The sequence below is a fragment of the Acipenser ruthenus genome, chromosome 32, assembly GCF_902713425.1.
Source record: "Acipenser ruthenus chromosome 32, fAciRut3.2 maternal haplotype, whole genome shotgun sequence".
Taxonomy (NCBI): domain Eukaryota; kingdom Metazoa; phylum Chordata; class Actinopteri; order Acipenseriformes; family Acipenseridae; genus Acipenser; species Acipenser ruthenus.
This window is the reverse complement of record NC_081220.1, coordinates 5,824,592-5,850,278: the sequence shown is the minus strand read 5'-3', so window position 1 is coordinate 5,850,278 and position 25,687 is coordinate 5,824,592. Positions and strand designations below refer to the sequence as shown.

General features: G+C 44.8%; 1 protein-coding gene across 1 annotated transcript; it reads right to left on the bottom strand.

Annotated features, from left to right (window-relative positions):
• Positions 1-584: 584 nt before the first annotated feature.
• LOC131703087 (zinc finger protein 571-like) lies at positions 585-19,259 on the bottom strand. Its single transcript, XM_059005951.1, has 3 exons — positions 18,339-19,259; positions 17,264-17,447; positions 585-2,075 (listed from the first exon to the last, which is right to left on the bottom strand). The coding sequence occupies exons 1-3, from the start codon at positions 19,257-19,259 to the stop codon at positions 805-807; spliced, it is 2,376 nt and encodes a 791-aa protein (XP_058861934.1). The 3' UTR covers positions 585-804.
• Positions 19,260-25,687: the final 6,428 nt, after the last annotated feature.

Here is a 25,687-nt window from a genome sequence, read left to right as displayed (position 1 = left end):
CTAGTATATTTGTTGTCTTACATTTGATTTCTATAAGAATCCAGACTGACGCAGATAGTCAAAGTAAACAGCTTTTATTTCCCTAATCAAATACAGCTCATCGCTTAGCTTGTGCCCTGCTTGTTGTGTTATCTGGTTTTACACTTTGAATTTGCACAAGGTGGGGCAAGCAGCAACACACAGTCTAAAAGCGCATCCACATTTACTCTATTACAGCTGCCTTGTGCCATTCTATGCAAAATAATTAACAATAGCAGTTTGTTTCCTCCTTCAAAGGGTTTACCAGGAGAGCTGCTCTGTGATACATGAGCACTCAGATTCTGATCCAATCCGAAATTATGTCTTTCGTATTACAATGTGAGTGTGTGTCTCAGTCACTTCAATCATACAAAGAGCATTTCAAGAGGAGCGATAAAGTGGAGCGAAGCGATCAAAAAAAAGGCGCCAAGTTAGAAGCAAGAATTGTGTGAATCTTGGGCCCCAGCACCTTTCCAATTGTGCCTATTTGCTTGACAAGATTGGCCTAATTGCTTCTCCTAACTTGGATTTTTGCATTTGAGATCACCCCTTTAAACAGTTGTTTGTCGAACTTGTTTTTGTCATGGGATATATTTAATATAGGGAGGTAATCACTCCATAGTGGTTGGCTTTGTGCTAAGGGCGAGGTCGTTACACTAGTAAATTCCATTTAAGGATTTGTTCTGACTGTCTCCTCGGCTTGGGCAGCCACACTATTCAGCAGCACACTGCTGTGCTGAAATGCCAGGAAGCAAAATGGATAAAAGTTATTTTTATGCAGGAACATTATTTACATTTTCTTTTTTTTTTCTCTCCTGTGTGAATTTGCTGGTGTGTAACAAGGGATCTTGACTGACTGAAACTCTTCCCACAATCAGAGCAGCGGTACGGTTTCTCTCCTGTGTGAATGCGCCGGTGTGAAACAAGGTGTCCCGACCGTCTGAAAGTCTTTCCACAGTCAGAGCAGCGGTACGGTTTCTCTCCTGTGTGAATACGCTGGTGTGCAGCAAAGGATGCCAAGTGACCGAAACTCTTCCCACAGTGAGAGCAGTGATACGGTTTCTCTCCTGTGTGAATGTGCCGGTGTACAGCAAAGGATGCTGAGTGACGGAAACTTTTCCCACAGTTAGAGCAGTGATACGGTTTCTCTCCTGAGTGAATTCGCTGGTGTGAAACAAGGTTTGCTAACGAACTGAAACTCTTCCCACAGTCAGAGCAATGAAACGTTTTTTCTCCTGTGTGAATCCGCTGATGTTTTCCAAGTTGTCCTGACTGACTGAAACTTTTACCACAGTCGGAGCAGTGATATGGCTTTACTCCTGTGTGAGTTCTCTGGTGTTTTACAAGGTCTGTTGAATCCCTGAAACTCTTCCCACAGTCAGAGCAGTAATATGGTTTCTCTCCTGTGTGAATTCGCTGGTGTGTTACAAGTTGTCCCGATCGACTGAAACTCTTCCCACAGTCAGTGCAGTGATACGGTCTCTCTCCAGTGTGTATTCGCTGATGTATTAATAGGTGTTCTGACCGACTGAAACTCTTCCCACAGTCAGAACAGTGATATGGTTTCTCTCCTTTGTGAGTTCGCTTATGCAATTCAAAATTTCCAGACCGACTGAAACTCTTCCCACAGTGCGAACAGCGATAAGGTTTCTCTCCTGTGTGAATTCGTTGGTGTTTTGAAAGGTCTCCTGAGTTCCTGAAACTCTTTCCACAGTCAGAGCAGCAATGCGGTTTCTCTCCTGTGTGAATTCGCTGGTGTGCTGTACGGTGTCCTGATGACTTGAACCTCTTTCCACAGTCAGAGCAGCGATAGGGTTTCTCTCCTGTGTGAATTCGCTGGTGTATCACAAGGTCTCCTGAGTGCCTGAAACTCTTTCCACAGTCAGAGCAGTGATACGGTTTCTCTCCTCTGGTATATTTTAATTTCTCTCCTCTCAGTATTTTTAAATTCCTTAACTGGGTCCATGCTTTAACTGCTGGACTGGAACCTGGAAAAAACAAACAGGAGTGAAAAATCAGAGACGGTTTTAAGTAAGAAATGCAGAAAATGTTCCTTCCTCATTATGTCGTTTCATGACCTTTTCTGGGTTAGGTAGTGTAGGTAACTGTAGTGTAGTCCGCACCAGGGAGGCTGCAAAACTGATTTGATTTCATCCATCTGAACGCATGAAGGAACCTTCTAACCTCTCTTTAACTGAACTTTAGAGGAATACTAAGGATGAGTGAGTATAAGTTTAATTTATTCATCACAGGAATAGTAACCTACTATACTGTTTTTTCTGGTGTTGTTGATTATTGTTTATTATTTGTCAAAAAGGGTTGCAATGGGTACCTATCTGTTATTAATACTAGCCCGATCAGCTAGATTAGGATAGGGAGATTGTAGGAGGTAACAGAGCTGTACATTTCTACGAGGAATCTGTGCACTCTGATTCTGGGGCCCTGTGCCGATCTCGGAAGGTTTGATCAGGAGAGTCAGCCTAGAACTTTTAGTCTTTTTCGAAAAACAGATTTAAGGGGTGGTGTAAAGTAGACAGAGATTGGGTGTTTGAAATACTATACCAGAGTTGCCAGGTCCGCGGTTTTCCTTTAAAAAGACAGCCGCGGGAAATATTTAGGAGTCGCTGGTTGCTACTTTTTGGGCTACTTTCAAGAGGTCTCGTGGTTTTTTGGGCTAGTTTACTTTATACATATAAAAAAAGAATAACTTTATTAAAAATGTATAAACTTTTGCAGCCTACCCGCCGCAGTGCACACAAACTATGTAAAACTTTGTTTCCCAATAAAATAACATATTGCGCATGACCACATCCACCACTGCGCATGACCATGCGAGTGAACAGGAGTGAGAGACGAATGATTGTGTTAATTGACAGTGAAAAGCAGCCATTTTAAGAAACAGGGTAGAAACATCGAAACCGCTAAAAAGCAGGAAAAATAAAGAAGTAATCTAAATACTGAAAAAAATACTGCAAAGACTGAGAAAGAAAAAGGGTTACAAGCATGGATTAGCCGTGTACCTGGCGATGACTCAAAAGCAGCGTGTAGGTACTGTAAATGTGAAGTGCGAGCGCATCACAGCGATCTGTTAGCTCACAGTAAGACAGAGAAACATATTAGAAATGCAGCTCCCTATTCAAATACAAGAAGCTTATTTGACACAGGATTTAAGAAACAAGTTGACAATTCCATTAAAATATGCGAGTTGAAGCTGGCAGCCCATATTGCTTGCCTTTCCAGCATCCTCACCGTAGATCATTTGGGATGCATAGTCAGGGAAGTTGTACAGAAGGATATTAGTCTTCATAGAACAAAATGCTCAGCACTTATAAAATGTGTCATCGGGCCCATTGTTCATCAGGAGATGCTTGAAGACATCGCCAAAGAGCCATACTCTCTAATTGTGGACGAAAGCACAGACATCAGTGCAAACAAGCAACTCTGTGTGGTGTTCAGGTACTTCAGCAGAAAACATGAACGTATCATTTACCGGGATTGTTAGCTTGCCAGCCGGTGATTCTCACAGCATTGCAACAGCCTTGTTAAAAATTCTTAAAGGAAAACAAAAGAAGTGGAAAGATGCATTGGTCTGGCAACAGACGGTTGCAATACAATGTGTGGGAAAAATAATTCGGTACTAACAAAGTTAAGGGAGGTGAATCCAAAAATTGTGTACATCAAGTGTGTTTGTCATTCACTGCAGCTCTGTGCATCAAAAGCAATGGACGTACTTCCTCGAAACATCGAGTACATGGTATCACAGACATACTCGTGGTTTTCCCACAGCACTCAGCGTCAAAAGAAGTACCGCGATCTCTATGCCACCATTAATGTTGGCCCGCTGAAGATTTTGCAGCTTTCTGACACAAGATGGCTTGCAATTAGCCAGTGTGTTGATCGAGTGCTTTCTCAGTATGAAGAGCTAAAGTTGCACTTTCAGCTTACAAAGGACACTGAAAGGAATTACAATGCTGAACTGCTGTACCAGATGCATTCAGACCGCGTAAACAGAATGTATCTGTTTTTTTTTCAGCCCCTCGTCACTGAGGTCAACAGAATAAACAAGCTGTTTCAGCTTGACGGTGCCAATCCAGCGAAACCTCTTGCTGATTTAATGACATTTTACCGCAGTTTGATCCAACGAATCATGAAACCTCACGATTTTCCAACATGGTCATCTGTAATGGATTTTGACATAACGTCCGACAGAAACAGCTTGCCACTTTCAGCAGTGGACTTCGGGATCAAGTTCCAGTTAGAACTGTCACAATCAAAGATCGAACCTCAGAAAGCAGAGGATATCAAACACAGATGCAGAGATTACATGTTCGAGTTTCTGAAAGAGATCAAACAAAGATTGCCTCCTAATATCCAGCAACTTGAGTCACTTACCGTTCTCAGCCCAACTGTTGTACTCAGTTCCAAAAAGGAACAGATGGCAAATTTATCATTTTTGCCACTTTACAATGGAGATCTTGGCAAACTCGAACAGCAATGGCGAGCTTTGAACAATGTACACTGGGAGCACACTGAAGACAACCAAATTAAAGAGTTCTGGGTTGAAGTGGCTAAACACTCCGATGCAGCTGGTGATAAAGATTTCACTGAATTTGGTCTTTTTGCCTTATCTCTTTTAGCCCTACCATTTAGCAATGCATCAGTGGAACGTGCTTTTTCACAAATGGCCCTAATCAAAACCAAACTAAGGACCCGCATGCAAGAGAAATTGTTGGAAAACATTCTTAGGGTCAGAGCATATATGCAGCGTAATAAGTGTTGCTGCAACCAATTTCAGCCATCCAAAGCAATGCTGTCACTGTTTACAGGCGACATATATGAAGCAAATAACGCAGAAGATGGTGCAGACTCAGAGGAGCTTTTTTGAAACTAATATTATATATATATATATATATATATATATATATATATATATATATATATATATATATATATATATATATATATATATATATATAAGTAAAAATGTTTTATTTGGTACATAATTTTTTCTTTGTACATTTAAAATTGACTTGAGATACACCTGCGTGATGATAACAGCTGGCCCTTACACGAGGAGTTTGAAGGTAAGAGGTTAAAAATGTTTTTTTATGTGTTATTTCAATGCATGGGGCATACTTTCAATTAACTTAACTTTTTTGTGTTTGCAAAAAAGAGCCAACAACTTGCCTTTTTTAATTTGTTAGGTGTATTTAATTGATGTGGCTGTTTAATTGATTTAAATGATGTGATCATCTAATTAGATTGGTGGCATAACTTTAAAAGATTGAACTGTTTTCTTCTTTGGGAAACAGTAGCAGCATTGAAGGATAGGGCTACATGTTAATGGTAATAAGCTTGGTTTCAGTAAAAAAAAAACAAATGAGGCTAGTTTTGAAGTGATTTTGGGCTATAAACACTGTAGAAATCTGGCAACCCTGTACTATACAGAGTATAATGGTCCTGATCCCATTCTGGTTGCGAAGACCAGGGAGTCAAGTTGTTTATTGCTAATTTCCTGAGAGGGACTGTACATACAGTTAAGCTTGCCTATGCTGGGGGGTTCCCGAGTGGCACATCCAGTAAAGGCGCTCCACGTGAGTGCAAGATGCGCTCTATAGTCTGCAAGTCGCGAGTTTGAATCTAGGCTATTCCTTTGCCGATCGAGGACAGGAGCTTCCAAGGGACGGCGCACAATTGGCCGAGCGTCGCCCGGGGGGAGGGAGGGCTTAGGTCGGACAGGGTGTCTCGGCTCACCGCACACCAGTGACCCCTGTATTCTGGCCGGGCGCCTGCGGGCTTGCCTGTAAGCTGACCGAGAGCTGCGTTGTCCTCCGACGCTGTAGCTCTTGGGTGGCTGCATGGTGAGTCTGCAGTGTGAAAAAAAGCGGTCGGCTTGATGGCACACGCTTCGGAGGACAGCGTGTGTTCATCTTCAACCTCCCGAGTCAGCGCAGGGGTGGTAGCGGTGAGCCAAGCGTAATAAAATAATTGGCCATTCCAAATTGGGAGAAAATAATAAATTACTGGCAACGACTAAGTTTATAAAAAAAATAAAAAAAGCTTGCCTATGTTGAGAGTAATTGAACATGCAAATGGGAAAGGCTAGCCTAGGTTGCAAGAGAACCCAGAGAGTCATTTGTTAGATTGGGTTGCAGGAGAAACCAGAGAGCAGTTGAATGCACAATAAGCTTGTCAAGGTTACAGGAGTTTTCTGGGAGTAATTGTGTGTACGATAACCTTGTTTGTTGATTGTAAATGAGAGAGTAATTGGAAATAAACTCATTGATTATATGTTGATTCACAAATCTGCTGTATAAAAATAGAATAAATGAATAAGGGTGATTGAATATTAACTCCAATATATCGGAGGACAAACCCGCCGATTAGCAATAAAGATCATTTTAAATCTGTGTATTAGAAATAAATGAATAAGAGTGATTGAATATTAAGTCTAGTATATTGGCGGGGGGGGGTAAGCCTGCCGATTCGGAATAAAGTCATATTCCCCAATAGATGTCATATTAACCCTGTAGACCCCAGATTAAATACAGAACCCTCCTGTAGATTCCTGAGAATTTTGACCAACAGTGGCGATTCCACCTAAGTTTGATTCAAATAAACATAACTAAAAAAAACAAGTAAAATGTATAATTACAGGTTTTATTAATTCTAAACAGGACAAATTATTCTTTGAAACAACACCAGCCTTGACAGTTTGTGCAAAGCAGACAGCAGAGTGAAGAGATGGGTAAGACGAAAGGGCTTCCAGGTCGAGTCCGCCACTGAAAAGAAAGGAGACGAGAAGGAAGGAGGGGCTTCTGTTCCATTAGCCAGTAAAATAAGAAGAGGCGGAAAAGGCGGCGGGGCAGAAGAAGGCAGCTGCCATCCTGTTGGTCAGGAAAGAAGGAGCTCTCAGCCTAGCAGTCTAAAGGGGAGGAGCTACCGCCAGCCAAGTTACCAGAGAAGGAGGCGGAGCTCTCAGCCCAGCATTCTCAGGGGGAGGAGCTACCGCCAGCCCAGGAAGGGGGAATGGCAGTCATGTCAACCAGAGGGGGCGGAGCTATGGTTCCCACGGGGAGAGAAAGTGAGCCTGTCGGAGCGTCTGGAGCCGACAGCACCCGTGCCTGAGTGGCCGTTTGCCCCAGCAGCAGCAGAGGAGTGGCTGTTGTCACCACTAGCAGCAGTGTGGCCACTGCCACCACCACCACCGCCAGAGCGGGTGTTGCTGACCCTATGCCCTGCACTGCAGCCAGATGGGTTAGTGCTGCTACATGGGGACATGGGGCTTAAGGGAAAATGTGGTGGTTAAACGTGCGCCTTCTAACAGAAACCCAGGGGGCAACAATAGGATAAAATTAGAGACAGCGGTTAGCAGACGGCAGGGCATCCAGGTTAGAAAAGGCAGCCATGTCCGTCTGGTATTTGACAGGTGTCAGGGTCAGGGTTGGCTGGACTCTACAGCGAAAGTGGGAGGAATATGATCAGGCAGTTGTCAAATGATTGGGCTTTTAAAAGAGAACTGAGTGCCAGTCAGTGCCAAAGTCATAGTCTTCAATGTCAAGTGTCAAAATGCTTGAGTGATGTTATGGGAAACATATAAAAGTTCAAAATGTATGTGAATTGTTTTTGAAAAAAAAAAAAAAAAAAGTACCAGAAAACTCTGACTATTCAAAAAGGTCGCTGTAAGAGATAGCCGTCTCTTTTAAAGAAGAACATAACATTAAGTTTCATATTGCACACACTATAGCTTCTAGAGGGAGAGTGAATTAGAGGACTGGGAATGTTAATCAAATCTCTTAACTGTTTCATCGATTTTTACCTACATAATTGGGTACAATTTGGTTTCGACAAACAAATAAATACAATAAATTGAACTGTGTTTGGGATCTCAAGCTGTGTTGTACGGACTGTGTGAGAATGGAGAGAAAGATGTCCAGCTGCATTCTGGGACTACAGGCTCTCACCACACAGACACACACACACACACTCATTTCAATGCCCACTTTTTAAATAATATACTTTGAATACTTAGAAGTGATTAGGAAGAAAATAACATGAATTTGGTGATTGATTTTGCATAGAATTAATTAACACATAAAGCATTTTGTTGTAAGAATCATTTAAATTGTTTATTTCTTACTTTTGATAAACACTGAAAGACCTTGGCTGTTAACTCAATCTGGTAGTTATGGACATGTTCATTAAATTACATTGAAGTTTTACCCAATTAGCCAAATTTGATAAATTACTGTGGATGGTCTTTAGGAGCAGATCCATTACGATGTTTATCTACCAGTTCCATTGAGAAAGATCCATGAGAATAAATGCAATTCATATTACAAAAATTAAAAGTAATCTGAACATTTTAAAAGTAAGACACATTGACATTGTAATAAGAAAACAAGTTTTACTTTAGCCATTAACTAATTAATGGCTTGTAGACTGAGATTATGGAAAAGCTAATGATTAAAAACTTTTTACAAAAGTGGCCTTGGGCAGCAAATTGGACGGGACCACGTGAAATTATAGACACATGTGGCGAGGGGAATATGATGGTTTGTAAAAACAAGGAAACAGCCGACATATAAATGGTTTCATGTGGATTAGTGCAAATTGTTTAAAGGCTGATATTGTCTAGAATACATTCTAAATTAAAGTCTTAGACCTATATTTCAATGGGGAGGTTGGGGCAAAAGTCATGCAATATATATTTAAGGTTTTCAAATATTAACAAAGAATAAATCCTTCACTTGATTTTTCATTTCAGAAGCTGCTGTTCTGTGTGCATTGGTGAGCCTGCTAGCAGTCACTGAAATGCACCCTTTAGTCCAGATCCCTGTGTTCCCTCAATGAGAGATAAACAAGCCGATTACTGCTTTGCTATGAACTAAGATCTGGTGGAAGCAGTGATTAACAAACAAGGAGAACTCCACAGTGATGTTAACAGAGGGGAAGCGAGAACCCGCAATTGATACAGGCAGTACCTCCAGAACAAAATACTGATGAACAAAAACACATAAAACCTACTGCTTTGCCAAAGATTGGAGATGTCAAATCCCTAAAGAAAGAGGAACATGGAGGCTGGGTAATGACTTCATTCAAAGATTGGAGATGTCAAATCCCTAAAGAAAGAGGAACATGGAGGCTGGGTAATGACTTCATTCAAAGATTGGAGATGTCAAATCCCTAAAGAAAGACGAACATGGAGGCTGGGTAATGACTTCATTCAAAGATTGGAGATGTCAAATCCCTAAAGAAAGAGGAACATGGAGGCTGGGTAATGACTTCATTCAAAGATTGGAGATGTCAAATCCCTAAAGAAAGAGGAACATGGAGGCTGGGTAATGACTTCATTCAAAGATTGGAGATGTCAAATCCCTAAAGAAAGAGGAACATGGAGGCTGGATAACGACTTCATTCAAAGATTGGAGATGTCAAATCCCTAAAGAAAGACGAACATGGAGGCTGGGTAATGACTTCATTCAATATCCATTGTTGTTGAAAAATTCCTAATTGGGGGGGGGATCGGACATTCCCTTTAAGGAGTTGCGAATTCATCCCTTCAATGCAAAACACACTGGAACTTACTGGTTGCAATATACCACACAATAAACTTGGACCACTCTCAATGTGTTTCAGCTTTCATTTCTGAAACAAAAACCCATTATTATTGCCACGACCATGACCAAAACCACTGATACCACATAGTCCACAGACTACTCCAGGATCCGCAAACAGACTTGTGTTTACTCGTTTCAAAAAGACTACTGTTGAAAATGTTCAAATAATCAATGTTGACTGTGCTTATTAATGTTGATAGTTGGAATAATATGCTAGAAATGTATTGTTTAAACGACATTAGGTCTAACTCGAAAGTTATCCAGGGTGCCGTTTCCCAAAAGTAACTCGACCATCGTAACAGCAACGTGTCAAATCTGATGTGTTTCCCAAACACCGTCGTTAGTCAAGTAGCTCATGAATAGCATTGTGGGTTCACGAGCGGTCTGGGGTAATTGCGAGGAGACTTTGTGAGCACACAAGGGCTGCGGAGCACCACTTGAAGTGTGTGTGTTGAGGGCATCAAACATATACATTCTGGTTTAAGTTTAATAATTCTTGCTTTGAACAGTATATCGCGTTGCTTTGTGTTGAATTTATTGCATTTATAACAAATAAAAAGGGTAATTTTATTAAGAATAAAAAAAGACCAGTATTTAATTGTATCGTTTTGAAGCCAGGTTACCTTCAATTGCAATGTGTAAAATAAAGACGCATTATATGAGGGCTGAAGTACAAAGTTTAGTAATACAAAGTGTACATAAGATCATGATTTAAATGGAAATTGAAATGATATCTGGAAGATGCTGTTATCACAATACATAATGGTTACTCCCCATGACCCTGTAAAGGATTAAGCGGTTATGGAAATGGTTACTTGGATATACTGAACGGAGACATCACCACCAGGGGCCATAAGAAAAAACAAACTATTATTATTATTGCGCTGTAAGCCTAACCTACCTGCATTCTATATCTGGGATGGATTGAACTTATTATTACCAGTATTAGACCTATTATTATTTCATTACTTATCTTTATTAATAGACAACATTGATCTATATTTATAAACAAAAGTGCTAGTAGTTTATATCTTTAATTTACTTATTTGTATATAGAGCTTGTTTTTACTGTACCGTCAGTTCAGGGGAGTCCAGATGAGAAGAGAAAGATTGAGTTTGGCACGGTTGTTTTGTATCCCTTTTCACTGTAATAAACCCTCCATGCTTGATTCAAGTGGCCTGTTCGCATTTATATAACCCATGCCTGGCTGTCTAATCTTTTTAAACCCTTACAATATTACAGTATATTAACAATACAAATTTTTATTTCTGCTTGTTCATTTTCCAAAGTTTCCTCGTCTATATAATCGCCAGGTCTCAAATAAATTGGCAGTCTCCAATAGGCGCTGGTCTGTAACCACACTTTTATTAAGGGTTCGTTTCTCAACACAAAAAGTTCTTCAGAGTCAATAATGGTTACTGTTTTATTTTTAAATAATCATATTGCATACAAAATCGACAGCCGGGTCTCCTTTCTATGTATGCTAACTGAATTCCAGAATGGGGTAATTGGTTCCTGCGTTTTATAGTAATCCCAGAAGAATGGTATTTAAGGACAACACGTCCTACCTAGGCTCAGTGGAATGGTGTTAGTCCCGAATCAGCGACAGCTCGCAAGCTTATAGTAGATGGGCAGTGTTAGCGATCTGCTCTCTGTTGTGTCTCAGTCCAAAGAGAGCGACTTCCTCCTCGCAGGCAGCTAAATGCTTTTAGAATTTCTCCCCCAGGGCGGGGCTTGCTAGCGAGCCCTCGCAAAGACTGGTCAATAGGGTGTGCCTATGTGGCGGAGTGTCCCGCCCCTATTTATTATTATTTGTATTTTTGTTTGCGGCGCGGGTAAAAGCGCCGCGTCTTTTGTTATTATATTTAAAAACCCCGTGAGGATGCATGGCTGATCAGCTACTGATTATTTAACTAGCTGACAGTCATGCATCCTTACCAAACGCGTGCAGACTCTGGCCGGGGGATAATAAGATAATTACCAACTAGTTAAATCCCTCGGCCAGAGTATATAAACCAGCAGCACTCTGCACTCGGGGTTGAGAGTGTAGAGGAGAGTACGGGAGAGCGGAGAGAGAAAAAGCAACATTAACAAAACAATTGCTAAGACGTGCTGGATTTCCCAGCACATCACTTACTTGTTTGTTTGTTCATTCGTTTGGCCCTTGTGCCCTTTTGTTTTGTGTTGTGTTAATTTGTTTAATATTTTGTTTATTAAATACGCTGAGTGCACTAACACTCAGCTTCAACCGCCCATCCACTGTTTGGTTTGAGTTACTTCCTGGTCCGTGACGTCATCCACATCACCACTGCGAGCCAGACTGTCACATATGGTGTCCTGCGTGGGACAAACAACGCCTCCAACAGCCGGACCAGGATTGAAAAGTGCGTTTTTTTTTGTTTGTTCGTTTTTTTTTTCAAATTAAAAATGGGGAAAAGTAGCCGGAGGAGAAAGCAGCAGCAGCAGCAACAACAGCAGCAGGAGGCGCAGCAACATCAGCCTTACCTTGCCACACTGGATATCTGCCTCACCTGCCTGAAGGGTGAGGAGTGGTGCTTCGCGGTTGGTGAGGTTGGGCACGTGGCACCAGACCAACCCCCTCCATGGCAGGAGAAAGAGGAGCCAGAGCGTCCAGTGAGGGAGGACCTACATCCTCCAAAGAGGACGAATGCACTCTCCTCTGAGGGAGTCTGGGACTAGCTGGTGGAGCCGGGGAGGGATTATGAGGAAGCCCTCCCTGCAGTGATCAACCTCCTGTGGGCAAGAGATGGGGAGCGCTGGGAGGCCTGGGAACAGCAACACCACCCAGCTTCCCTCCCAGACATCGCAGCCATGGTGTTCAACTACCTGGCTGCGGATATGGGAGAGACCCTGCTGCTGCCATCTCCAGCATCAGAGGGAGAGGAGCCATCGCTGCCGTCTCCAGCGCCAGAGGGAGAGGAGCCATCGCTGCCGTCTCCAGCGCCAGAGGGAGAGGAGCCATCGCTGCCGTCTCCAGCGCCAGAGGGAGAGGAGCCATCGCTGCCGTCTCCAGCGCCAGAGGGAGAGGAGCCATCGCTGCCGTCTCCAGCGTCAGAGGGAGAGGAGCCATCGCTGCCATCTCCAGCATCAGAGGGAGAGGAGCCATCGCTACCGTCTCCAGCATCAGAGGGAGAGGAGCCATCGCTGCCATCTCCAGCATCAGAGGGAGAGGAGCCATCGCTGCCGTCTCCAGCGCCAGAGGGAGAGGAGCCATCGCTGCCGTCTCCAGCGCCAGAGGGAGAGGAGCCATCGCTGCCGTCTCCAGCGCCAGAGGGAGAGGAGCCATCGCTGCCGTCTCCAGCGCCAGAGGGAGAGGAGCCATCGCTGCCGTCTCCAGCGCCAGAGGGAGAGGAGCCATCGCTGCCGTCTCCAGCGCCAGAGGGAGAGGAGCCATCGCTGCCGTCTCCAGCGCCAGAGGGAGAGGAGCCATCGCTGCCGTCTCCAGCATCAGAGGGAGAGGAGCCATCGCTACCGTCTCCAGCATCAGAGGGAGAGGAGCCATCGCTGCCATCTCCAGCATCAGAGGGAGAGGAGCCATCGCTACCGTCTCCAGCATCAGAGGGAGAGGAGCCATCGCTACTGTCTCCACCAGCAGAGGGAGAATGCCTGCTGGTTTCGCCTCCACAGCCTGGGGAGGAGCCCGAACGTCCTACGCCCGAGTGGGAGGAGCCCGAACGTCCTACGCCCGAGTGGGAGGAGCCCGAACGTCCTACGCCCGAGTGGGAGGAGCCCGAACGTCCTACGCCCAAGAGGGGGGAGTCGGTGCGTCCACAGCCCAAGAGGGAGGAGTCGGTGCGTCCACAGCCCAAGAGGGAGGAGTCGGTGCGTCCACAGCCCAAAGAGGGGGGAGTCGGTGCGTCCATAGCCCAAGAGGTGGAAGTCTGCGCTTCCACAGCCTTAGGACCCAAGCTGCAGTCCCAAGAGCCAGAAGGGGAGGAGTTACAGGCTCAACCCCCTGAATTTTTCTGGGGGGGAGAAGGGCAGGATGCTGGTGTTCCCCAGCAGCCTCTATTTATGCTGCTGAAGGGAGCACGGCACACACCAGCCCAGCCGCCACAGCAGAGGGAGCCAGCACCGCCACAGCCTCCCTCTGAGTGGCCAGCATCCGCCCCATCGCTTCTGTCTCCACCATCACCAGGAGCAGAGCAGCAAGAGCTGCCTCTGCCTCCGCCACCTCCACCAGCAGAGGGTGAATGCCTGCTGGTTCCACATCCACCGTCGTGGGAGGACTGCTTGCCCCTCCCACCTCCACCAGCAGAGGGTGAATGCCTGCTGGTTCCGCCTCCACCGTCGTGGGAGGACTGCTTGCCCCTCCCACCTCCACCAGCAGAGGATGAATGCCTGCTGGTTCTGCCTCAACCGTCGTGGGAGGACTGCTTGCCCCTCCCACCTCCACCAGCAGAGGATGAATACCTGCTGGTTCCGCCTCAGCCGCCGTGGGAGGACTGCTTGCCACTCCCAGCTCCACCAGCAGAGGGTGAATACCTGCTGGTTCCGTCTCAGCCGCTGTGGGAGGACTGCTTTCCCCTCCCACCTCCACCAGCAGAGGGTGAATACCTGCTGGTTCCACATCCACCGTCATGGGAAGGACTGCTCCTGCCCTGCCTCGCACCACCCAGGGATGCCTGCCTCGCATCGCCTGGGGCTGCCTGTTCCACATCGCCTGGGGTCGCCAGGGATCCTGCTTCGCCTGGGGTCGCCAGGGATCCTGCTTCGCCTGGGGTCGCCAGGGATCCTGCTTCGCCTGGGGTCGCCAGGGATCCTGCTTTGCCTGGGGTCGCCAGGGATCCTGCTTTGCCTGGGGTCGCCAGGGATCCTGCTTCGCCTGGGGTCACTACACTGTGGTCGGAGCCCCACGGAGGGGAGCTGCCGGCCATGAAGAAAGGAGGGGAGGTCAGGAGACCAGCTTCCCCAGCCGCACTTTCGCGGCCGGAGATCATGTGGTCAGAGCCCCACGAAGGGGAGCTGCCAGCCATGGAAAAGGGGGGGGAGGTCAGGAGACCAGCTCCCCCAGCCGCACTTTCGTGGCAGGAAATACTGTGGCTGGAGCCCCGTGAAGGGCAGCTGTCAGCCATGAAGAAGGGGGGGGAGGTCAGGAGACCAGCTTCCCCCGCAGCAATTTCGCTGCAGGAGAAAGGGTGGCCAGAGCCCCACGGAGGGGAGCTGTCGGCCATGAAGAAGGGGGGGCAGGTCTGGAGACCACCCCCAAAAATTTTTTGGCCAGAGGAGCTGGCCGGTGCGCGGGCCATTGGAACACTACGGCTGTTTGGGTGGGAGGAGGACATCCCACCGTGGCCGCCACCTTTGGCCCGTTGCTGCCCCTGTTCCTGCGCCGGGACTGCTGACCGGGACTTTGGGGACTAAGGGGGGAGGTGGCCGAAAAGGCCATGTGTGCTGCGCACAAGGGGGGGCATGTGTGGCGGAGTGTCCCGCCCCTATTTATTATTATTTGTATTTTTGTTTGCGGCGCGGGTAAAAGCGCCGCGTCTTTTGTTATTATATTTAAAAACCCCGTGAGGATGCATGGCTGATCAGCTACTGATTATTTAACTAGCTGACAGTCATGCATCCTTACCAAACGCGTGCAGACTCTGGCCGGGGGATAATAAGATAATTACCAACTAGTTAAATCCCTCGGCCAGAGTATATAAACCAGCAGCACTCTGCACTCGGGGTTGAGAGTGTAGAGGAGAGTACGGGAGAGCGGAGAGAGAAAAAGCAACATTAACAAAACAATTGCTAAGACGTGCTGGATTTCCCAGCACATCACTTACTTGTTTGTTTGTTCATTCGTTTGGCCCTTGTGCCCTTTTGTTTTGTGTTGTGTTAATTTGTTTAATATTTTGTTTATTAAATACGCTGAGTGCACTAACACTCAGCTTCAACCGCCCATCCACTGTTTGGTTTGAGTTACTTCCTGGTCCGTGACGTCATCCACATCACCACTGCGAGCCAGACTGTCACAGCCTATTACTGACGTGATCTACCCCCAATAACAGGAAATAATAAACTGCGTTACAACTCCCCTCCGCTAAGGTGGCTGTGCACAGTTACTCTAAGAATACAGTTACATCAAGTGACCTTGGCTGTCCACAAAACATTACATAACATTCTGAACGCTAAATATTAATAACATAAAATCTAAATATGTGACACACAAATAACTGAACAGTTTGTAGTGTCCCTTGTAGACAGGTTATCCTTTCATTGTTTTCTCCTTATGGTGCTGTCATGCTAATGCACAGGAAACTTCAGGCTGCAATTTTTTTTCAAGAACCCACGGCAAGGGCCCTATGGACCGGTTTGGCCCGGTTCCGCAGGTTGTAGGGTCTTCCCTGAATCCTTTTGGGGCTGCGCATCTTCGGTTCACCCTCCTTCAGTTTCTGAGTTGTTACATCAGAGGAACGTGTCTCTTCTCCAGCCAGTTTTCTGTGATTGAATGGTCGCAAGTTGTGTACAGGTTGAACTCCCAGATTGTTACCCGAGACAGGATCACAAAGTTCGTAGTTGAGTGGCGAAATAGCCTTTACAATGTTGTAGGGTCCAACCCACTTTTGAGACAGTTTTGCAGAGAATCGTTGTTCCTTTGAAGAGATGGGGTGTGCACGAAGAAGAACCTGATCTCCATCATTGAACTTTACATGTCTGCGCTTCCCGTCATAATACTTTTGCTGCTTTTGTTGAGCTTTTGCAATGTTATCTCTGGCTGTTTCATAATATCGATGTAGTTTTTCATAGAGAGCTTCTTGATACTCTCCTAGATCTTCTTCAACTGGGTCTTTGTTAGTGGCCAATGAACGATCAATTGGGAGAGCTATCTCTCGTCCAAGATTGAGCTGTGCTGGGCTATAGCCAGTGGTGTCTTGTACTGCTGTACGAATAGCAAGACCAAACTTTGCGAGGTCCTCATCCCATCTGGACTGATCTTGGTGGACATACGACTGAAGAATGATCTTGATTGTGCGGTTCATTCGCTCTGTCCAATTGGCCTGAGGATGGTAAGGAGAAGTATACTGAGGTTTTATTCCCCATCTTAGGCAAGCTTCCTTCCATTCCTTGGATGCAAACTGAGGCCCATTATCAGATAAGATAATTGCCGGTATACCCCAGCGACAGAACACTTCGTTTTCCAGCTTAACCAAGATTTTCTTTGTTGTAGCACGACGCATGGGAAATAATTCCACCCACTTAGTAAACTGATCCACAGCAACCAGAAGATACTCATTTCCACTAGAGCTCTTTGGCAGCGGTCCCATGAGGTCAACAGCTATCTTATACCAGGGTTCGACAGGCTTCTGAGGTACCATCAAACCTACTGGTTTCTGGTTGTCTGGCTTGACCTTTTGGCAGATGTCACAACTTCTGACATAGTTTGCAACATCTCGCACCATGCCTCTCCAAAAGTACCGCTGCTGAAGACGATTTAACGTCTTGTGGAACCCCAAATGTGCAGCTGTCTCACAGTCATGAAATAACTTAAGCACTTCCTGCTTGAGAGAATGAGGAATTACCATCTTCCAATCCTCTTCTGATTCTGTGCGGTAAGGATCCCCATCCATTCGATAGAGGACATCATCTACAAGTGCATAATTTCGGTGAGTACCTCTGATTCTTGCTGCTTGCTCTTTGCAGGGGGGAACAGTTCCATGACTGAGGTACTCAATGATAGGCAACAGGTACCCATCCTTCTTTTGCTCCTCTTGAACAATATCTCGGCTTAAAAGGCGTGGAGGGTTCCCCTCCACTACGGTAGAGACAAGGACTGTTATGGCTTCTTCCGGTGGGAGCTGCAATTCAGGCAGCATCTTGTCATCTAGAGAACTATAATCAGAGCTGTCTTCCAGTACAGTGTTCCGAGACAGGGCATCTGATGCTTGATTTGAAGTTCCTGCACAGTGCTGCACTTCAAAATCAAATTCCTGAAGCTGTAAAGACCATCGTGCTAATTTACTGCTGGTATCTTTCATACTGGCTAGCCACTTCAGTGCACTGTTATCAGTGACTAGTGTAAAGCGACGTCCATCAAGGAAAGGACGAAACTTCTTTACAGCCCATACCACCGCTAGGCACTCCCTTTCAGTGGCATGGTAACACCGCTCTGTAGCATTGAGTGTCTTGCTTGCATACGTAATGATGCACTTTCTCTCCCCTTCCATCTGATAAAGGATTGCTCCTAGTCCTACACTACTGGCATCAGTTTGAAGGACAAAAGGCTTATGGAAGTTTGGATAGCTCAAATGCACAGCACTCTGTAGCTCTTCTTTAAGATGCTGGAAGGCTGCTTCTGCTTCTGTACTCCACTTCCAAGAGGTATTTTTCTTTAACAGTCTTGTCAGTGGCTCAGCAATGTCAGAGAGTCTCTCGATAAATCCTCCATACCAGTTACACATGCCCAAGTACTGTCGAATATGTTCTGGTTTGCTTGGTCTGGGATACTGATTCATTGCTTCCAACATTTTTGAGTCAGGGGCTACACCTTTGTCAGAAATAATGTGTCCTAGATATTTGAGTTCTTTCTGACCGAACACGCATTTCTCAAGCTTGCAGGTGAGTCCATGATCCTTGAGTCGCTGCAATACTTCAGTTAGATCTTGGAGATGCCGTTCCCAGCTTGACGAGAAGATGACAATGTCATCAAGATAAGCAAAGCAATTGCGATGGACTAGTCCCCGAAGTACCTCATTCATAAGCCTCTGGAACGTGGCTGGAGCATTCTTTAGCCCGAAAGGCATGACTTTGAACTGGTACAGTCCCATGTGTGTAATGAAAGCGGTCGCTTCCCGACTGTCTTGTGACATAGCTATCTGCCAATATCCACAGCGTAAGTCTAGAGTGCTGAAGTAGACTGCCCCATGAAGACTGTCAAGGACCTCCCGCATGTTCACCATAGGAAAGGCATCTGTTTGGGTTGCCTGATTAAGTCTCCTGTAGTCTACGCAGAAGCGATCACTGCCATCTTTCTTTTTAACGATGACTACAGGAGATGCCCAGGGTGACTTAGAGGGCTCAACCACACCTAACTTCAGCATTTCTTCAACTTGCTGCTGGATGGACATTCGCTTCTCTGGGCTGTATGGATAAGGTCTCTGCCGACAGGGTGGGGATCCATTTGTTGTAATATGGTGTTGAACAGTGTCACTTCTGCCCATATGGTCCCCTAAAACTTCTGAGAACCGTTGCAGTACATCCTGTAGCTGACTGTGCTTTTCCTTGGAGGATGAGCCTGTTGTGCTACTATTTTGCAAGGAGGTGGTTCCTTCCACTTCCAGAATTGGAGAATCACCCGCTGCCACAAGCACTGGAAGTTCTTGTGTCGTCTTGGTAGGTGGGATAGGCACCCCTTTGGCTGAGCTAGAATACCACACCTTCATGTGCTGGAGGTCTATTAACAATCCAGTTTCACGAATTAAGTCAACTCCAATGATCAGCTCTGTTGTGAGATAATCCATCACTAAAACCGTTCCCTCCCATAACCTTCCTACCATCTTCAGTCGAACCTTCAACAACCCCAAGGGTGAGCACTTGATGTCGGTAGCCAAGGTGACATCGTTCCCTTCCCACGCTGACAACATGTGGGGTGGCATGGAAAGTTTCCGCATTAGTTCACTGGACATCAAACATTTGGTCGCTCCAGAATCAACCAATGCCTGAGTCTTGTGGCCACCTACTTCTACCTCAAGGAGAGGCAGGCCTCCATATCTTGACCAAGCAGAGAGATTGGTGCCTTCGAATGAGTGCATGATTTCATGGACGTTTTGATCGTTGCTTGAGTGCTCAGATGTGTGCTGTAGGTCTTGGTGGGCAGAATACATTGCTGCCACGCCTTCTGCAGGAGCATGCTGTTCTAATAGGAAGGCCCCAGCTCCTGCTTCACGGCCTCCCCTCTGACGTTTCCCTGGTCCAGATGGTTGTCTGTGCCTGTAGAGATACCAGTAACAGCAGCAGTTACTTTATCAGGTGGGGTACGCTGGGACTTCCTCGGGCAGTTCCTCTGATAGTGTCCAAATTTATTGCATGACCTACACTGAACATCCATGCTGGACTGAGACTTTTCAGAGTAATATTTTTTTTGTTGGCCTTTCCCTTCAGGGGATTCCTGTCTGTCACTGGTGTTAGTAGTTTTGAATGCAAGGGGTTTTGACAAGGAGTTTTGCTGCCGTTTATACTCTCTCTCCTCCTTCAGGTCTTGTTGTAAGGTCTTGCCCCTCTGCACTAGCTGTTCAAGGGTGTTCAGTTCCATTGACCGCATTAAAACTTTGAGATCAGGATGCAGGAGACCAATAATATATTGAGTCACTTGCTCCTCAGAGCATTGTGGGTATATCTGAGAATGTAGTTCGTACTTTCTCCAGACAAATGCTTCTAGTGGCTCATCAGCGTGCTGGCGGACCTCCAGGTCCCTTTGTGTCTGTTCTCTGCTCATGAGACCTTCATGGTAGGTCAGAAACGCCTTCTTAAATTGTTCCCAGCTGCGAACCTGCTGCCGTTTATAACGCCACCATTGCTGTGCACTCCCTTTAAAATGGAAATCAGTCTGCATTAGCCACTGGTTCTCTGGAATACACTGTGCTTGGAAGTATCGTTCTAAAAGAGCAACAAACTCACGAGGTTTGGGGCCTCCCTTACTGCCATATTCAGGGGGCTGCATAACAGATGGAGGACGAAGCCATGGTGCAGGGCTTGCGCACCATGATGTGGATAGTGAAGACCTTTCATGTGATGGAGGTAAAGGGGTGCTGAATTGGAGCTCAGAAACTCTGGGGTTTAGTGCAGGAGAATCAGCTACAGCATTCTCAGTCTGAGACATTGTGGTCTGGGTGTGTCGTTTAGGCATGTCACCCCCACAAGCCATGGTCTCTTGAATGTGTCGGACCTCTAGGCGAAGGCTTCTCAGGTCCCCAATCACAGCAGAGTCAACCTTGCTTTGCAGGTTCTCTACCTTCTGGTTCAAAGCATCTACGTCCTGCTGTGTTCCCTGAAGACCTTTTTGCATGTAGCCTACGTCCGCTTGCATATTCTCCAAAGCAACATCATGCTTGGAAATAACACATTCACAAGATGCCATTTGGGCCATAAGATCATCTGTAGTCTTCCCAATGTCACTAACTTCTCTTCTAAGCACGTTTTGGAGGTCATTAAGGCCATTGGTAACCTTATGGAGATCGTTTTGCACTGACCCTAAATTCTTATTTATTTGTTGATTTTGGTTCTCCATTCTATCCAAAATACATTGCAGCATATCTTTGAAAAAAGAACAATTTGGTTCGTTTTCTTCATTGTAAGTATGCTTTTGCCCCTTTAAATTCGCAAGGGGGTCGGCTTCTCGTGCCTCATCTAACATTGCCAGTTCCAACTCAGCTGCTTTGCTTTCAATGACTTTGGGATTAGCTTGACAAGTAGTTGCTATACTGCCACCACCAGAGGTCGCTGCAGGCAGCAATTCCACTGTTCGCACACTAGCAACGTTTTCCATGGCTGAACCGGACGTATTCATGTCAGTTGAAATACAGGAAGTGTTTACTTCACAACACACGGTAAGAATTGGTTATTTTCTTATTTTTAACCAGCGGTTTTGTCCAGTGAAGCAAGCAAAGTTAGTTTTAATGAACAAACAAATGTATTTTTATATTATTTTCTTTTCTTGCTTCTCGCTTTTATTTTCTCAGATCGCTATTAAACGCAGGCCCCTCGTTTGGGCGCCAGTTGTAACCACACTTTTATTAAGGGTTCGTTTCTCAACACAAAAAGTTCTTCAGAGTCAATAATGGTTACTGTTTTATTTTTAAATAATCATATTGCATACAAAATCGACAGCCGGGTCTCCTTTCTATGTATGCTAACTGAATTCCAGAATGGGGTAATTGGTTCCTGCGTTTTATAGTAATCCCAGAAGAATGGTATTTAAGGACAACACGTCCTACCTAGGCTCAGTGGAATGGTGTTAGTCCCGAATCAGCGACAGCTCGCAAGCTTATAGTAGATGGGCAGTGTTAGCGATCTGCTCTCTGTTGTGTCTCAGTCCAAAGAGAGCGACTTCCTCCTCGCAGGCAGCTAAATGCTTTTAGAATTTCTCCCCCAGGGCGGGGCTTGCTAGCGAGCCCTCGCAAAGACTGGTCAATAGGGTGTGCCTATTACTGACGTGATCTACCCCCAATAACAGGAAATAATAAACTGCGTTACAGGTCTGCTTGTGAGTTTTGTAAATAAATGCCTGGCCGTTTAATAGAAGTTTCACGGTATGTGTTAATGTCCATTTAACTGCTGTTAAATACTTTTGTACATGTCCGGCTACAGAGATTAGCACTGTCTCTCAGAGCCGGCCTTAGGGCAAGGCAAGCAAGGTGACCGCCTAGGAGGGCCCCACCCCCAAATTGTGTATATGATGTCTTGAAATGAATCCCGATTCAGACTCTTCACAATAATCACCTCCAAAATATATTGATTTCTGCTGACCAATTTACTGTATGCACAGACTGACAAAGTGGATGTATTTCCTCATGTGTGTACTTGTTCTGCCATAACGCCATAACGGCCCTTTTATTGAAGGATGGGTCCTGATCATGACATGCTTTTATTAATTAGTAAAAGAAAATACTTTAAAAAAAAAAAAAAAAAAAACTCAAGCAAAAAAGTAAACCTACAAAAAGGACCCTTCAGTACGGCATTCACACAGCGATATTACAGGCTCAGCTGCAATTTGGCAGCATACCTCCATTTACATAGAAGGCAGATCATGCAGTGTTAAAACATGCTGCCGGTGTGTCACACTTCAAAAGAATATACTGTATGCTGCACACATTAAATAGGGATTCGTTTTTTAAAAAACAAAAACATTCTGTTCTTCAAATCTGCAAGAGCACAAAACATAAAGTCTACCGGTAACTCACATTTCAGTATGTTGCTTAGACAAGTTAAACTGATAGTTTGTTTCAAACTTTTTGTGCCAAGTAATCATACACATAAAACAGTAGGCTACAGTATTTTAATTAAAGAATAAACCATTTTAGCCAGAACTCTAACTTATTCTAATAAATTAAACTTTGTTTTATAATATAAAGCAGAAATGCTGTTAACATATGGTATTTTTAACAGTATTTGCGTTTTTATCATTTATATTCTGAGGTGAAATTAAATATTTAAGCTATTTATTACCCAACCTGTGACATAAAATATACAATATTGTAGCCTACGCTGGTCAGACAGTTGGTTTCGAACTTCAGCCCCGTGTCATCAGCTGCAGATGTGGGCAGGACCAGATTTCAGAACACGAAAAAATAAGGGGAGTTTTAGGACTGTACCAGTAACATCTATTACACACATTATAGGGTGTTACATACTGTCCTATATAAAATGTGGTGTCTGTTCACACTGAGAAAAATCTGCTTCACATCGGCACTGTGCCTCCACTGAACCACCTTGAGAGTGTCGCTGCATTTACCAGCATTTCCCATTGACACTGAAAGTGATTCCGCATCAGTGCCGCCACAGACACTGTGATTTGCTTCAGTGTAGACAAGTATGCAAAATGAACCTGGATGCTAATGTGGAGCCCTGCTATCTGTTCTCAGCCTCTCAGTCACATTGTGGCCATCACTCAGTGTAGAATGACAATGTCACAGCTAGTCAGTCACTCACCTGCTGGACTGCACTCTGAATGTGAGCTCTCGTCGTCCTGTCCACCTCCTTGCGTGCTGTTGGGAGAGCCTTCCTCTCCAGAGCCTTGCTTTCTCACATAGATTCTTTCCAGCACCACGCTACACTCCCGCAGGTGTACCGGACCCAGCTCAGTGGGGGCTGCTTTCAAGTCTTCGGATTCTTCCTTCCCTGGTTTCAAGAGTACCTCCTCTTTCAGGGGCTCCAGTTTAGTAATACACACCATTTCCAGCACCTCTTCATTCACAGGAAGGGGTTCTTCTGTCTGGGAGATCTCCAATTCATTGCGCTCAGCTTTAATCCCAGACACCTCCGACTTGATGCTGTCAGATGGCATCTCACAGAGCTTCTGTTTAATGGGGAGGGAAGACAGTCCAGAGAACTCCAGTCTAATGGGGACCAGTTCAAGTTTAGGGAGCTCCTCTTTAATCGGGACTGATTCCATCTTTAAACTGTCGCAGTATCAAATGGGGTTCTGCTCGGTAGCTGCCAAAAATAAAAAAAAAGAAAGATTATAAGTCCTGTCAAAGAGGTTTAAGTGGGGGCTCCTGACAGGCACACCCAGTAAAAGCGCTCGCCCGAGTGCAGTGGATTTGTATTTCACTTTCAGACTCCAGAAACTTAAAAATACCAGAATTATTCTGATCTGACTCTTAAGGTGGATTTCACTTTTAAATCGCCACAAAACATGAAGATGTTTAGTTTAAATTACTGATTGCGCGTGCGTCTATTAAAAAACACTCCTGCAAATTCGGCGATTTTTCGGTTTAACCCTGAAGCAGAAATCGTGTTAACCATTGACACACACACACACACACACACACACACACACACACACACACACACACACACATATATATTAAACATGGATTACATTGTCAATGTGTAGTTTATACTAACGTGATAATGTTTCAGAAAATGCGGAAACATTTGACTACATGATGTATTCACACACAAACAGGAAACAGGCTGCTCTCGTACAAGCAGTGTTATAAATTATGGGGTTTCCACAAACGATTAGACTCACACTGTGTATTACTTCTAAATGAACACACTTTATTGAAAATCACACATCCGGTACAACGAACTCCGCTCTTCCCAGAATCCCGCTCTCCAACATCTTCCTACCAGACCCCATCTCCCTGTAACAAAGGTTCCCACCGAGTAAGCGCTACAATTCATTGAATCACCAGACTGTTACATTTGCTTAGTTGCAGGTTAGTAATATTACGAAAGCACACAATTACTTTAATTGCTTGTTCTTATATCACTGACCAATATAAATCCAGGATTTTATGAAATGGTTAACAACTCACCCGCTACTAATCTTCAAAACTCAAACCCGCCGCAAATCTTGCGCTTTAAAATGATGCGTCTGGTTCAGTTGAGTTTTTGGAAACCAAGCTTGTTCTGGGGGCAGAACGAATGCTTTGCTTCTGATTGGTTACTTGCGACTCTAAAATGTTTAATGGAACATTTGATTGGCCAGATTATGTGACAAAAAGTTGGTGGGGAAAGACTGGGAAAAATTTAGGTGTGTCTGACTTTGCGGTTAGAACTACCCACTGAAATGCATAGAATTATATAAAATATTGTATAGAAGAACAGAGGCTGTATCAAACTACCGATATATATATATATTTTTTTTAATTTTGCAAGATTCGTACATATACAATATTTTAATACCAGTGTTTCCAAAGATGGTTTATTCAAGTTTTTCATGGCAATGCAGTGTTGGTGATACAGAATGAGACTTGAGTTTAAAATATGTCTGCCTTGAGCAAGTGCAGGTCTGTGTCCCTCCTGACCGAATCATCTGACGAGCATAAACAAATAACCACTAAACCTACTGCTGCCCCTCGTCAGCGGAGTCCAATGACACATCTAGCCCTTTATCATTCATTACACAATACAACTGAGATCGGCTGTTTTAATAACGGTGTGTGGATTTCATTTCTGCTTCTTTACGTGTTTGTTTTCCCTTCAGTATAATGTTTGCTTTTCAGGTTGTGTGTGTGTGTGTGTGTGTGCGTGTGTGTGTGTGTCGTTTTATGGCCGTGCATATGCGTTTCTTATTTTTTATTTGTTCTTACCCCGTGGTCAGTTTTGGTGTCGTTTAAATTTGGTATTTAGGCTACTGAAAGAACAATACAGACGAGAATCTTGTTTGAAGTTTGTCCGACCACCTGCAATTATCGAAATAAATAAAGTAATATGTAAATATTGGAATGAATAAATAAATACGTATGGGAATAAATACATTTATGTCGATATTTATGAATTCATTCATTCATTTTAAGCAATGCTTTTTTTCTCGTGTAGCACTATTCCGGTATTAGTTACTATGAAACATACTAAACCACCACAGCTTTCC

What these genes read in the sequence shown, in the direction of transcription:
- LOC131703087 (XM_059005951.1), bottom strand. Translation starts at nt 19,259, where the DNA reads ATGCGGAAACTTTCCATGCCACCCCACATGTTGTCAGCGTGGGAAGGG. An exon ending in TCCAGAGGCTTATGAATGAG is followed by an intron (nt 17,448 to 18,338) that starts GTACTTCGGGGA and finishes CCTGAATTGCAG; the next exon opens with CTCCCACCGGAAGAAGCCAT. An exon ending in GCAAGCAGCAAGAATCAGAG is followed by an intron (nt 2,076 to 17,263) that starts GTACTCACCGAA and finishes CGACATAATGAG; the next exon opens with GAAGGAACATTTTCTGCATT.